Source organism: Lepus europaeus, chromosome 3 (genome assembly GCF_033115175.1).
Source record: "Lepus europaeus isolate LE1 chromosome 3, mLepTim1.pri, whole genome shotgun sequence".
NCBI classification, from domain to species: Eukaryota; Metazoa; Chordata; class Mammalia; order Lagomorpha; family Leporidae; genus Lepus; species Lepus europaeus.
In genome coordinates, this window is record NC_084829.1 from 41,740,602 (window position 1) to 41,753,058 (window position 12,457).

Below are 12,457 nucleotides of genomic sequence, written 5' to 3' on the forward strand. Positions count from 1 at the left end.
CAGTTGCCTCCTCCAGGAAGGCTGCCCTGATGGTGTCTGGCCATTCTCCAACACCCCCAGCCTCCCCGTCAGGGAGGGTTTTGTAGTTGCCATGGCCTGCCTGTAAGTGCCCATGCCTGCTGTGTGTGGGGTCTCCTTACGAGTAACCAGCCCCTGCACCCTGACTCCGCCGTCCCAGGCGGGCGGGCAGGCAGGCAGAGGTCCCTGCCTCCCAAACCCCAGGACTCGCTTGGCTCTTGGGGCTTCGGGAAGCCTTTGACAGCCTGATTTGTCAGTGCCTCTGGGAGGGGCTGAGGTGGGGGGAGCAAGGCAGCCAGTCCGGGCACCTGGGCAGCAGGGCTGCGACTGTGCCCTGAGCCTGGGTCCCAGGCTTCTCTGAAAAGCAGGAGAGGAGAGAGCTGTGCGGAGAGGCAGAAGGGGGGCACCCCGGGCGTGTGGGAAGGGTGCCCTCCAGGCAGGGTTGGCCCCTGGAGTGTGACAGGCTCATCCATCACGGTGATGCGCCCCCACCAAGGGGCGCACAGCTGCCGTGCCGGAGCTGCAGCAGCAGCAGAGGGAGGGGGCAGAGGCGGGGGGGGGGGGCGTCGTGCTGCGTGTCTGAGTCTGGCTGTGTGTGTTTGCGCGCGCGCGCGTGCGTGTGTGCGTGCGTGTGTTTACCGGAGGCGGCATGCAGCCCTATGGAAGCTGGGCCGGGAGCAGAGAATCCGCTGCGGCAGACGCCGCCACCACAGCTCCGGGAGCCGACAGGCCCTGGGAGGCGGTGGCCGCGGGGTGGGGGCCCAATGGCACGCCCGAGGCTGACGGAGGCCCTCTCTGCGCGCCCCCTCGGGCCCCCCACCAGGCACTGGGGAACAAGCAGCTGGCCTTCCAACAGCAGCTCCTGCAAATGCAACAGCTGCAGCAGCAACACCTGCTCAACCTGCAGAGGCAGGGGCTGGTCAGCCTGCAGCCCAGCCCGGCCTCCGGGCCCCTGCAGACCCTCCCTCAAGGTGAGCAGCCCGCCGCCCTCCCTGCAAGCCCAGAGCCAGCAGGCCCTGCTCCGGGGGGTGGGGGGGCGAGGTGGGAGGCCGTGTGGCCCCCGGGGCCCTGCCAGCCTCCGCTGTGTCTCCCGCAGCAGCCGTGTGCCCGACGGAGCTGCCCCAGCTGTGGAAGGGCGAGGGTGCCCCCGGGCAGCCTGCCGAGGACAGCGTCAAGCAGGAGGGGCTGGACCTCACCGGCTCGGCCGCCACCGCTACCTCGTTCTCCGCCCCTCCCAAGGTCTCGCCCCCCCTCTCCCACCACACCCTGCCCAATGGACAGCCCACTGTGCTCGCAGCTCGGAGAGACAGGTACAGGGGCCTGGCAGAGCAGGGCCCTGCCCTGCCCCGGGGATGGCACCGTGCTGGGCGAGGCGGGGGGCCCAGGGTTGGGGTTCAGGAGCCTGGACACTTATCCCTCTCCCAAGGCATCCAAAACCATGCCAGGCCTCTGGCAAACCTGTGGTGGGGACAGAAATGCCTCTGGGGGGAGGGCGGGACTGCTGGGGTCTCAGGCCTTTGACAGCATCTCCCTCCCACCCCCTCCCCCCAGCTCCTCCCTTGAGGAGACCCCCAGCTCCCACCCCCTCTACGGACACGGAGAGTGCAAGTGGCCAGGCTGTGAGACCCTGTGCGAAGACCTGGGCCAGTTTATCAAGTAGGTGTCCCCCGACTGGGCCTGTTCCCCGCCCCCTCTTGCAGCCTGCCACCTAGCTCATCGCTTCTGGGGCCTTCTGTGTCACCAGCTGTCCTACCGCCCTCCCTCCGGGGGGCCCAGTTCCTTCTCTGTCCCCCACCCACTCCCTGCTCACCCACCCCCACGCAGGGCAGGGGGTGGAGCGCAAGGAGGAGAGGACAGCCGAGCCCGCGTCTCTGCCCGCCCGCCCGCCCCGGCTTCCCTGCCTGCTCAGCCACTGGAGTGACGGCCCGGTGACGGGCTGAGAGCCACCGACGGGCGGGAGGCGGACAGGCGGCTGGCAGCAGGCGGCCAGCTGCCACTGCCGTGCCAGGCTCTGTCGCTGACTGATTAACTCCGCTGTCTCCCAGACCCTTGCAGCATCAGGGTCAAACAAATTGTTTTCACGCTTCGTCAGAGGTTTACTTAATTAGTTCATTTGCAATTAGATCTCTCTGTAGCGGGGGTTTTAGCAAAGACATCAAAGGAGGCTGACGAGAAGGCTGTGCCTTGCCCCGTTTTTCCACCTCGTTCTCTTCTTTGTAGCTCTCAGTCTGTCTGCTTTTTCAGGCTGTGGGCGGGGTTAGAGGATGGGACGGGAGGGTGGTGACAGCTCTGCCTCTCCCCTCCTTGAAGACACCTCAACACAGAGCACGCCCTGGACGACCGGAGCACGGCCCAGTGCCGGGTACAGATGCAGGTGGTGCAGCAGCTGGAGATCCAGGTGTGGCCCGCAGGCCGCGGCGGCAGGGAAGGGGGTGTCTCTGGGGAGGGCCCCCTGGGCAGAGCCGCCACCTTAGCTGTGTGTGGCTACCAGACCTGGCCTTGTGCTGTGCTCCACACTGTCTGCGCTTAGCTCAGGGAGTCCTCTCACCTTGCTAGGGGTGTGGCGTTCCCATTTTGCAAATGGGGAACATGGAGGCACAGAGCAAAAGTAACTAGCCTGTGGCCACTCGGAGCTGGAATTGGAACCCTGGCAGTCCGGCTCCTGGCTCTCAGCGCTGTAGCCCGAGGCACTCAAGAGGCTACTTGGGCCAGCCAGCCAGCCAGCCACTGTTTCCCCATCTGCCTGTGCTCACAGCAGAGCGGCCTGCCCTGAGAGGGTACTGGTGGAAGATCCATTGAATTTATGAATGGGGGTAAATGAATCATTCATCTACTCCCGCGTCGCCTTTCAGTCGGCAAGGGCCCTCTCACACGCGAGTGCCGCTGCCCTGGGCACTGGGCTGTTGTTCAGCTGCAGCCCGGACCCTCCACGGGGAGAGAGGCCCTCGAGGACATGGAGGGCGGGGACGAGCTCAGTCCTGGGGCCCACAGGGAGGACCGTGAGGTCACACGCGGAGGAGGAGGGGACGGGTGTCCTAGAGAGGGGGACGCCTCCCCTCCTGGCCTCCAGGGTGAGGAGGACCATGGGGCAGAGCTGAGAGGCTGGGATGCTGATACATGGAGGTAAATGGGGGTGGTGGGGGAGGAAGAGGAGCCCCTGCCTGCTGCTCACCTTTCCTCGCCCCTGCCCCCATAGCTGGCCAAGGAGAGCGAGCGGCTGCAGGCCATGATGGCCCACCTGCACATGCGGCCCTCGGAGCCCAAGCCCTTCAGCCAGCCGGTGAGTGTCTCGGCCCGCCCGGAACCCCTCCACAGCCCCCTGCACCCTCGGGCCCCCCACCCTCCTCGCTCACAGCTGAACCCGGTCCCTGGCTCCTCCTCGTTCTCCAAGGTGACCGTCTCTGCAGCAGACTCCTTCCCAGATGGTCTCGTGCACCCCCCGACCTCAGCCGCCGCCCCCGTCACCCCCCTGCGGCCCCCCGGCCTCAGCTCGGCCTCCCTGCACGGCGGGGGCCCGGCCCGCCGGAGAAGCAGCGACAAGTTCTGCTCCCCCATCTCCTCAGGTCAGGGCGGGCGGCCGGGCAGCTTGTTCCCGGGCTGGGCGCCCCCTCCGGCCGGCTGCCTCACCCCCTGCCTCTCCTCCCCCAGAGCTGGCCCAGAACCACGAGTTCTATAAGAACGCCGACGTCAGGCCCCCTTTCACTTACGCCTCCCTCATCCGCCAGGTGAGCATGCGGGCGGGCGGGCAGGAGGCCTGGGGCCGGGGCGCCTGGGGTTCCTCAGACTCGCGTGCGTCTGTCATGTGCCCACTTCTTGCACTCATGCTCCCTCCGTGGAGGGAGGGAACCCTCGGTTCTCAAACATCTGCGTGCACGCACCAACACACTCACACATCCTCTCCTGGGTTTCCTCCCTCCTGTCGCACACTCACACGTGAACATCTGTTCACACGTATACCCTCTCTGGTACCCCCCCCCCCACACACACACATATACACCCTGTCTTACCTTGCCCAAGGTCAAGGCGTTCTGCTTATATCCACAGCCCTCCCCCCGGGGGACACTTGGACCCATTTTTGCTCCATTTTGCTCCTGTGCTAAGCACGCAGCCTCTAGAGACTGTGGACCCCACCCCCCTCTTACTTCTGCAGTGGGTCTCCTGCTCACCCCGAGCCAGGGGCCGGGCAGAAGGGAGGGGTCCTGGGGGAGAGAACACAGAGGTGAGACACCCCCCCCCCCAGGCCCAGACTGAGGGTCCCTTTGCTGCTTCTTGTCCGCAGGCCATTCTGGAAACCCCCGACAGGCAGCTGACCCTGAATGAGATCTATAACTGGTTCACCAGGATGTTTGCCTACTTCCGCAGAAACACTGCCACCTGGAAGGTGAGCTGTGCCCCTGCGCCCTGGCCCGGCCCCGCGAGACCCAGGCTGCTGACAGTTTGCCCCCTGCAGAAATGGCAGGCCAGGCGCTGGACTGTCTGGAACTGCCCTCAGTGACACCTGCTCTCTAGCCCGCTGCTGCCCTCTTTCGGGACTGAAACCCTGCCCTGGAGTGTCCCCTCTGGCCCCAAGTCTCCATCTGATAATGCCCAAGGGTGGTAGGAGGCCTGGGCTGCATTCATAGAGACCTTGAAGGTCGCCCGGCCAGAGCCGCGTATCTTGAAGCCGAGGGTGGCTGTAGGGATGTGCAGGCCTGGATGCGCGGACAAACCGAGGGACTACGCACTGTCCCAGACACAGGCACTCGGAGGTTTGCCCTGGCTCTGCAGTTGGTGTCAGGAAGATAATTGTCTCTTTCTAATTAGTCACTTCAGCACCTTCAGCCATGAGAGCTTTCCTGGGAGACCAGAGGCAGGCAAGAGGGGGACCCCAGAAAAGTGGGACACAGGGACGTGGGCTGGGACACTGTGCTGTGTATCTTTGTGTAGCCGAGTTAGGATGCGCATGTGTGCAGCAGGGTAGGAAGCTGACATCTAAATTGGGAAAGGGGTTGGGGGAAGGAGGAGGGAGTGTTGGCCCCAGTGGGAAGGTTAGACATGGGGAAGGGGTCCCTAGCTGAATACCTTAATTGGATCCCTGGCTCTCGAGTCCCCCTACTGGCCAGTGTGGAAACTGCAATTCAACAGGCTACATCCTCCAATCCTATCAGATTTCAACAAGTGTTTCTGGGGCCGGGCTCCCCTCCAACTCCCAGGACTGGATGGGGTCTCCCCAGGGCCCAGCCCTCTCTGCTCTGCCTGGGCCGTATGCTGACTGCAGCAGGAGGGAGCGCTCTGTGACCTTCTGTATCCTCTTGCCTGTTTCCCAAAGCTTGGGGGAGAGGCTGTGAGGCTGGGACAGCTGTGAGTGATGTCACTTCCTGTTGAACACAGCCCTGCCCCCTTTCTGAGCCAGCAGGGGTGGCTTCAGGGCCACCTGGTCAGGTGTCCCACCTCTAGGGCAGTTCAGATACTGGGTTTTATAAATAATAGGGTCCCTACGGGATGAGTTCCCTACCACCACCATGGGTGCCCGCTCCCGCCCTGCACCTGCCTCCCCTTCTCACTGACCTGCTGCAGCCCCCTTCCTCCCTCTTTCTCCTCTCCTGAGGTCAGAAAGAACTGGCCTAGGCAGTCCTTAAGTTACTCACGGCCGTCACGAAGCCAGTGCCCTCCGTCCCACCGCCACCTCCAGGCCTTGGTCACCTCCGTGGTGTCTTTCCTTCCCAGTTCTTGATCGCCACCTCCCTCATGTACTCTGGGTTCACATAAGAAGCCAGCTGGGAGGTGGGGGGTGGGGAGAGAATGACCCCGGTGGGAACCTTGCAGTGAGCAGAATCTGTCTCACCTGCAGGTCCACTCGGACCTTCCGAGTTTTTCCCATTCGTGCTTCTTGGCAAATCTGCCCTGTCTCTAGCCAACTCTGCCTCTACCACCCACCCGTTTATCTGTTCCCAGGGCTCCCTCCTCTTTCTCTCCTGAATCATTGCAGCTTCCTTCAGGCCGCCCCCCGCCCGGACCAGGGCAGAAGGGTTGGGAGTGGGTGTGGGTGGGCCGGGCCAGCTGCCGTCCATCCGGGGACAGCGCTGCCATCTGCCGAGCCTATGGTCCTCGCCGGCCCTCCCCCGTGTCCGGCCCCTCCCAGGCCCGTGTTGTGGGCCCTGCCTTTTGTTTACGCAGCCCCCGCCAGACCCCTTAAATTGCCGTTAATGTTTCAGCGTAACGAATTAGTCTCTCATCACGAATCAGGCTTCGAAATGAGGGAAAAAAGCCCCGGTGAGGCCATCCTCGGAAATTGGGGTCATTCTCATTTGCAAAGCGGAGGATCGGAGCCCCGTAATGCGGGCAAATTTATTCCGAGGCAGGAGCCCCGGCGTGATTAGGCCCTTTGTAATTATCGCTCCAAGAGATTCCACTCCAGCCGCCCGCCTCCCTCGTGGATTAGCAAGCGAGTCGGAAAAATACACAGGATTTAATTAGAGGCAAATTAAAATTGGTAATGAAATCGGGCCAGTTGCAAGTGGCAAGAGTTGGAAGGGAGAGAGGGAGAGGGGCTCTCCAGGGGCACGGGCTGCCCGCCCTGGCCGCTTTCTTCCCGTTTAGAAATGTAAAGAGGAGCAGAAGATGGGGACAGGCAGGGGGAGGCCGAGGGAGGACAGACAGGTAAGAGGGACAGGGACGCAGGCAGGCACGGGCAGTGGGGCGGGCAGGACAGGAAAGCGGAGAGGAGAGTGCAGGGCCAGGACTGCGAGGGGGTGGGGGGTGCGGGTGGATGAGGGCCCCAGCCAGGCTCCCCTGGGGCACCCCCTACCCCCACCCAGTGTCCTACAAACCAGCCGACCTCAATTCCTGACATTCCCCTGCTGGGAGGGGGTGGGGACAAGGTGACCGTTCTTTCTCTCCCCGGTTCCGGCTGGCTGCTGTCACCTGCCCTCTCCTTTCTCCCAGGTTATCTGTTGCAACAGATAGGTATCAGGGCTCCGGCACACACCCCACACTCAGCAAATGCACTCCACTCTGAGCCGGGCTCCGAGCCACCGGGGCTGCCAGCCTTGCAGGTGCCCGAGGCTCTGGGAGCCGCAGCAGCGGGAGTCTGGGAGCTCAGGGCAGAACTTGAGAAAGCTTAGTGGGAATCGGCGTGGGTCTGAGACGTGCTCACGCCGATCCGAAGCCCAGACTCGCAGCTGCTTCTGGCCTTGATTCGTAAAGAACGGGAAACCAGCCATCACCTTGGCACGCGTGTACCTAGTGGGCAGCTTCCCCAAACCTGTCAGCCTGGCAGAGGGGCAGAGAGCCAAGTGTGCATGCGTACTGCCCTGGCTACACGGGCCAGGGAAGGCTCTGTTCTCCGGCCGGGTCTCCCACCTCAGCTTGCAGCTGGGGTGGGGGTGGGGCAGCCAGCTTGATGCAGCTGCTGCCCAGGAGACAGGTCTGGACTGGACAGGGACACTCCTGTGTGTGCTCACCTGAGCCGGGAACAGGGGACCTGAGCCACTGCCTCTGAGCCTGTCCTCCCCGCACCCCCAGAATGCCGTGCGCCACAACCTCAGCCTGCACAAGTGCTTCGTCCGCGTGGAGAACGTCAAGGGCGCCGTGTGGACCGTGGACGAGCGAGAGTACCAGAAGCGGAGACCGCCAAAGATGACGGGGTACATGGGCAGAGCGGGGTCCCAGCGCCTGGGGAGGGGTTCCTGGGATCAGGGGAGGATTCTGTCCTCACTTCTGACTGAGGGAGGGAGCCCTGGGGGACCTGATACCAGGGAGAGAGAGAGAGGGAGGGAGGGAGGGAGGGAGGCCCTAAGCAGCCCTGGCTGGTGCTAGGTGTCAGCCTGAGACCTGTATGCGAACTGCACCTCTGCTTCTTAGCGGCCGTGTGCGCTTGGGCCAGGGCCAGGCTCTGTGGAGAAGGGACACTGCTTGACCGCTGGGGGCACACAGGCCTTTAGTGTGGGGCAGGCAGGGGCAGGCTGAGCACACACGGGCTCACCACATGAGCTGGAACTCAGATGGCCAGGAGGTGTGGGTTTTGCACACATGGAAGTCCAGAGGCCACAGCACAGCCCCTACTGGACATAGGAAGCGCTGGACCTGAGAGAAAAAGGGCTGGGGGCAGCCCGCATGAGGACAGGCTGGGCGGGGTCCTGCTGCCTGGCTACTGGCTCGGAGACCTCGGACAGGGCCCAGGGGTGAGGCTCGGCGCCCTCTCCTGGGAAGAGGCCATTCCACCTGCTGGGCCAGTCAGCGTGAGGCCGCAGGGCTCAGCCAGGCCTGCTCCAGCCGCCCCGGGATGGAACCGTCCCCAGCACAGGCGCCGACTGGGCTGCGGAACAGGCATGGAGGAGCAGCCCAAGCGCCTTGTCTCTCCCCAGGAGCCCCACGCTGGTGAAGAACATGCTCTCGGGCCTCAGTTACGGAGCACTTAATGCCAGCTACCAGGTGACCGCACAGCGCCCCATGCCCCACACCCCTCTGCCGCTGCCCCGGCTCTCCTTGGCCTCCCCTGCAGAGGGGAGCATGGGGGGAGGGAGAGGCCTCTCTGGGTGTCCGGAGCCCCAGCCCTCCCCTGGGGTCGAGGCTGCTCTGGGTCGGGGCAGGCTTGACCAGCGTGGCCCCTTCCCTGGCTGCTCAGTTGGGATCCTCTGTGGCCTGGGATGAACCAGGGCCAGGCCCCCAGGAGAGCGGAGACACAGCCAGCCAAAGGCGGTAGCCGGGCTCAGAGTCCTGGCCTTGGGAGGGGCGAGGGGTGCCATGGTCACAAGGTTGGGCCTGGGCTCTGGACAGTGGGATCAGCAGACGGACCCAGAGGATGGCCGGGGACCCTGCCCCACGGGGCCTGCTGACGGGGCTCAATCCTGCACCCCACAGGCCGCCCTGGCCGAGAGCAGCTTCCCCCTCCTCAACAGCCCGGGCGTGCTGAACCCTGGCTCGGCCAGCAGCCTGCTGCCCCTCAGCCATGAGGACGTGGGCGCTCCCGTGGAGCCGCTGCCCAGCAACGGAAGCAGCAGCCCCCCCCGCCTCTCCCCACCCCAGTACAGGTGAGCACCCAGCATGGGCACCCCACCCCCCGCCACGCACACAGTGACTGCTCCTCTCTCGGCCTCCGCCTCCCTCCCTCCCTTGGGCCTGGGGCAGGCAGACCTTGGTGATGATGGGGTGGCAGGGGCATGGGGGATGAGAGGAAGACCCCCGGTGCCCATGCCGCCCCTGCTGCTGCAGCCACCAGGTGCAGGTGAAAGAGGAGCCGGCGGAGGCGGAGGAAGATAGGCGGCCTGGGCCCCCCCTCGTGCCCCCCAACCCCGGCACGGTGGGGCCTCCGGAAGACAGGGACCTGGAGGAGGAGCTGCCGGGAGAGGAACTGTCCTAAGGGCCTGTAGGGGTGGGCAGGGCAGGGGTGAGACCCCTCCTGCCCCGGCCCTGGGCCCCCCGCCCCCACTCCACAGCCCCTCCCGAACCTCAAGGCACTTCCAGAACTCAGATGGGGGGGGCCTGGGCCAGCAACTCCCAGTGTGACCTGACTGACGCCTGGGGGCAGGGACGGCCCCACACCTCCCCCCAGGGACTCCAAACCCCTGGTCTGGGATCATAGAGGACACGGAGGGCCCAGACCCCTCTCCGACCCTCCCCCACATCTGATTCCCACCCCCCACCCCCAACCACCAGCAGTAGCAGGGCCCTCCTCCCCCACCAGCTCTCCCCACAGGGCCCCTCAGCGCCATGGAGACCCGCAGGCGGGGCTACGTCACGCTCCAACCCCAGCCCGCACCTGGCTCTGGCAGTGGTTTCTGGCCAGAGGCCCCCAACTTCCCTAATCTGTGCCCCCTTCTGCCGCCTTTTCCGTACTGTGAAGAAAGAGCCCACCCCCAGCTGCCACCCCTGGCCGGCCCTGCAGGGGATGGAGGCTTCAGACCAGCCCCAGAGAAAGCAGCCCCTGGCTGTTGGGGTGGGACCAGCTGTGTGCCCTGCAGGCCCCTCCCCCCGCCACGCCCCTTCACTGGGTGCTGCCCTGCCCACCTGCAGAGGTCTGTGCCAGGTGGACCGGTGCCCAGGAGGCCAGAGCTGGGGCAAGGGCAACGCCTGGATGGTGGGGAGGTGGCCAGGGTGCAGGGAAGAGGGGGCTGAGACCAGCTTCGCTGCCCCAGCCTGCGGGCCCCCAGCACCCTCCCTGTCCCCCCAGTTAAACGGATGACCAAAGACCTTTCTTATGCCGGAAGCAAAAACCAAAACTTTCTGTTGGCTTGTTCCTTTGTCGCCTCCCGCACACCCTCTCCTGGCCCCCACGCCCTGGCCCCAGGCTGGAAGCCCTCCCTCCACTTAAGTTATTGTTTTAAACCAAAGTTTACAGCATCTGTTGGTGGCAAGACCCTCTCCCTCCACCCTTCCTCCGTCAGATTCAGTAGCGGCTGGGGGCCCTGCTGACCACCCCGGGCTCTTGTCCAGCCTGGGGGAAGGAGAGAGGGCGGAGAGGAGGGGTGGGCACCGGAGCCCTGGGCCCCACCCCTGGGCTGCTTCCTGGGGGCGCTGCAGACCCCTCTCTAGGACCAAGTCCCCCATCGTGCTGGGAATTTGGATTCCAGCAAAAGGGCTGGAAAAAGAAGTGAGACTGTCCCCAGACCCCCTATGGGGGACCCCCAATTTAAGGCCACAAACGGGGTGTGTTGGGTGCTCGGAACACCCGGCCGGGCCCCCGGAACACCCGGCTGGGCCCCTCCGATGAGAAGCCTCCTGGATACTGCCCGAGACCCCCCACATGCACCCCTCCACGAGCCACCCCTCCCGAGAGGCAGGGGCCTCTGCCCCACCCCGTGTATCCCCCACCTGTGTTCGTTTGACCAGCACAGAAATATTAAACGTCCTCTATTCACCGGGCCCTGTGTGTGTCACCAGGGGGTTGGACACGGACTGGGAAGGCTCCCTCGTGCTGCTGGAAGCAAGGGTTAGGTTGGCCGCGGAGGTCCCCAGGGGGTGGTGGCTTTGGCACGCGGGTGGGTGCAGGGCTGTGCCCACAGTTAGGACTGGGCCTTCCTCCAGCCTCTCTCCTCTTCCCTCTCTGTACGTGTATTTTCTCGAAAGACACAGTGACAGGTCTTCCATCCACTGGTTCACTGCCAAAGCCCACGCCAGCTGGGGCCAAGGCTGGGCACGGCTGGTGCTGTCGGCCTCCCGTGTGGGACTGACAGGAACCTGAGTGCTTGGGTCACCGTCCGCTGCCTCCTTGGCACCAAACTAGGAAGGTGGGTCAGAAGCGGAGTGGCCAGGACCGGAACCAGGCACTCCAAGACCAGATGTGTCATCCCCGGTGGCCGGCTGTGCCGGGGCCTGCCCACATCCCCCCTTTCTGTCTGGTAGACCGGGTCTCCAGCACCCTGTTATCTCCCAGGGCCCCAACCACTCGCCCCAGTTCTTCCAGGGAGCTGAGGTCTGGGTTGCTCCAGAGGTGTACCTGGCAGGCTCCCTGCACCTGGGCTGTGGCCCTTGGAGGCATCTGTGCCCATACCCGGTGCCTTTCTGGGCCCGCCATGCATGTCCCCCTGGGCAGGGAGGGTGTGTGCCTGCGCACATAGTTGGGGTGGTACCCTGGCGCTCAGCAAGGCCACTGCTGGGTGCCTGCACCCCTGTGTCACGCGGATGTGCAGTGACCATGGTAGTGACAGTCTGCCTGTCACTGAAACTCTTGCAAAGGGGGTGTCGAGGGAAGGAAGGGAGCAGGTGGTGCAAGGTGGTAAACCAAGAATGAGTCCCCCCACAGCCAGTGCACACACCTGTCTCCCCAAGTCCCATCCTGGACCCCCAGCCAGTGCACACACCTGTCTCCCCAAGTCCCATCCTGGACCCCACAGCCAGTGCACACACCTGTCTCCCCAAGTCCCATCCTGGACCCCCAGCCAGTGCACACACCTGTCTCCCCAGGTCCCATCTTGGGCCCCACCCTTGCTTTCCCTGGCAGGAACACCCCCTCCCACCTGCTCAGATCCAGTGCCCATGGTTCCCAGCATCTCATCTGCAGCTCCCTCCCTCAAGTGCCAGGGCCACATCCTCTAGGCCTTGTCCCCAGGTGCAGGACCCAGGAAGGAATGGCGGGAGGGGGGAGGGGCAGAAAGTTGAGAAAACAGACCTGGAGTCACCCCGGAAATCTCCCCTGAAGTGCTGCAGCTTTCCAAAGCCAAGGCCGGGCAGGATCTGGGGCTTGGATGTGCTGGCCGGCCTGCCTCCTCTCCCTTTCTACCGGCACCCTCTAGACGCTGTGTAGAGCCGGGGTATGAGCTCTGCCTCCACCCTGGTCCCGCAGAAGGGGCCGGGGAGCTTGGCTGGAGGCCCGAGTGCGGCCGCCTGTGCCAGCCTTGCGTGCCGGGCGCTGTGTGAAGACCTAGCCACTGTGTGTTGCCATCTGCCCACCTAGCCCTGCGTGGTGGCTACTGGGGCTCTGCCGCAGAGCTAGCTGCTTATCATCGTGTGGACAGCAGCA

At 64.6% G+C, this 12,457-nt stretch overlaps 1 protein-coding gene across 4 annotated transcripts in view; it reads left to right on the forward strand.

The window, feature by feature from the left end:
* FOXP4 (forkhead box P4) overlaps nucleotides 1-10,854 on the forward strand; it is a 45,610-nt gene extending 34,756 nt beyond the window's left edge. Inside the window, exons 6-17 of one of the 4 annotated variants that reach the window (XM_062186081.1) lie at nucleotides 842-989; nucleotides 1,094-1,328; nucleotides 1,570-1,674; nucleotides 2,329-2,416; nucleotides 3,215-3,298; nucleotides 3,410-3,581; nucleotides 3,667-3,743; nucleotides 4,298-4,399; nucleotides 7,522-7,643; nucleotides 8,364-8,430; nucleotides 8,860-9,029; nucleotides 9,211-10,854. In XM_062186081.1, coding sequence (XP_062042065.1) covers nucleotides 842-989; nucleotides 1,094-1,328; nucleotides 1,570-1,674; nucleotides 2,329-2,416; nucleotides 3,215-3,298; nucleotides 3,410-3,581; nucleotides 3,667-3,743; nucleotides 4,298-4,399; nucleotides 7,522-7,643; nucleotides 8,364-8,430; nucleotides 8,860-9,029; nucleotides 9,211-9,358 — 1,518 coding nt within the window. In that variant the 3' untranslated portion in view covers nucleotides 9,359-10,854. Of the gene's footprint in view, nucleotides 1-841; nucleotides 990-1,093; nucleotides 1,329-1,569; nucleotides 1,675-2,328; nucleotides 2,417-3,214; nucleotides 3,582-3,666; nucleotides 3,744-4,297; nucleotides 4,400-7,521; nucleotides 7,644-8,363; nucleotides 8,431-8,859; nucleotides 9,030-9,210 lie in introns of all 4 variants that reach the window. The other 3 variants (XM_062186082.1, XM_062186083.1, XM_062186080.1) reach the window with 3 other exon arrangements.
* The last annotated feature ends 1,603 nt before the right edge of the window (nucleotides 10,855-12,457 follow it).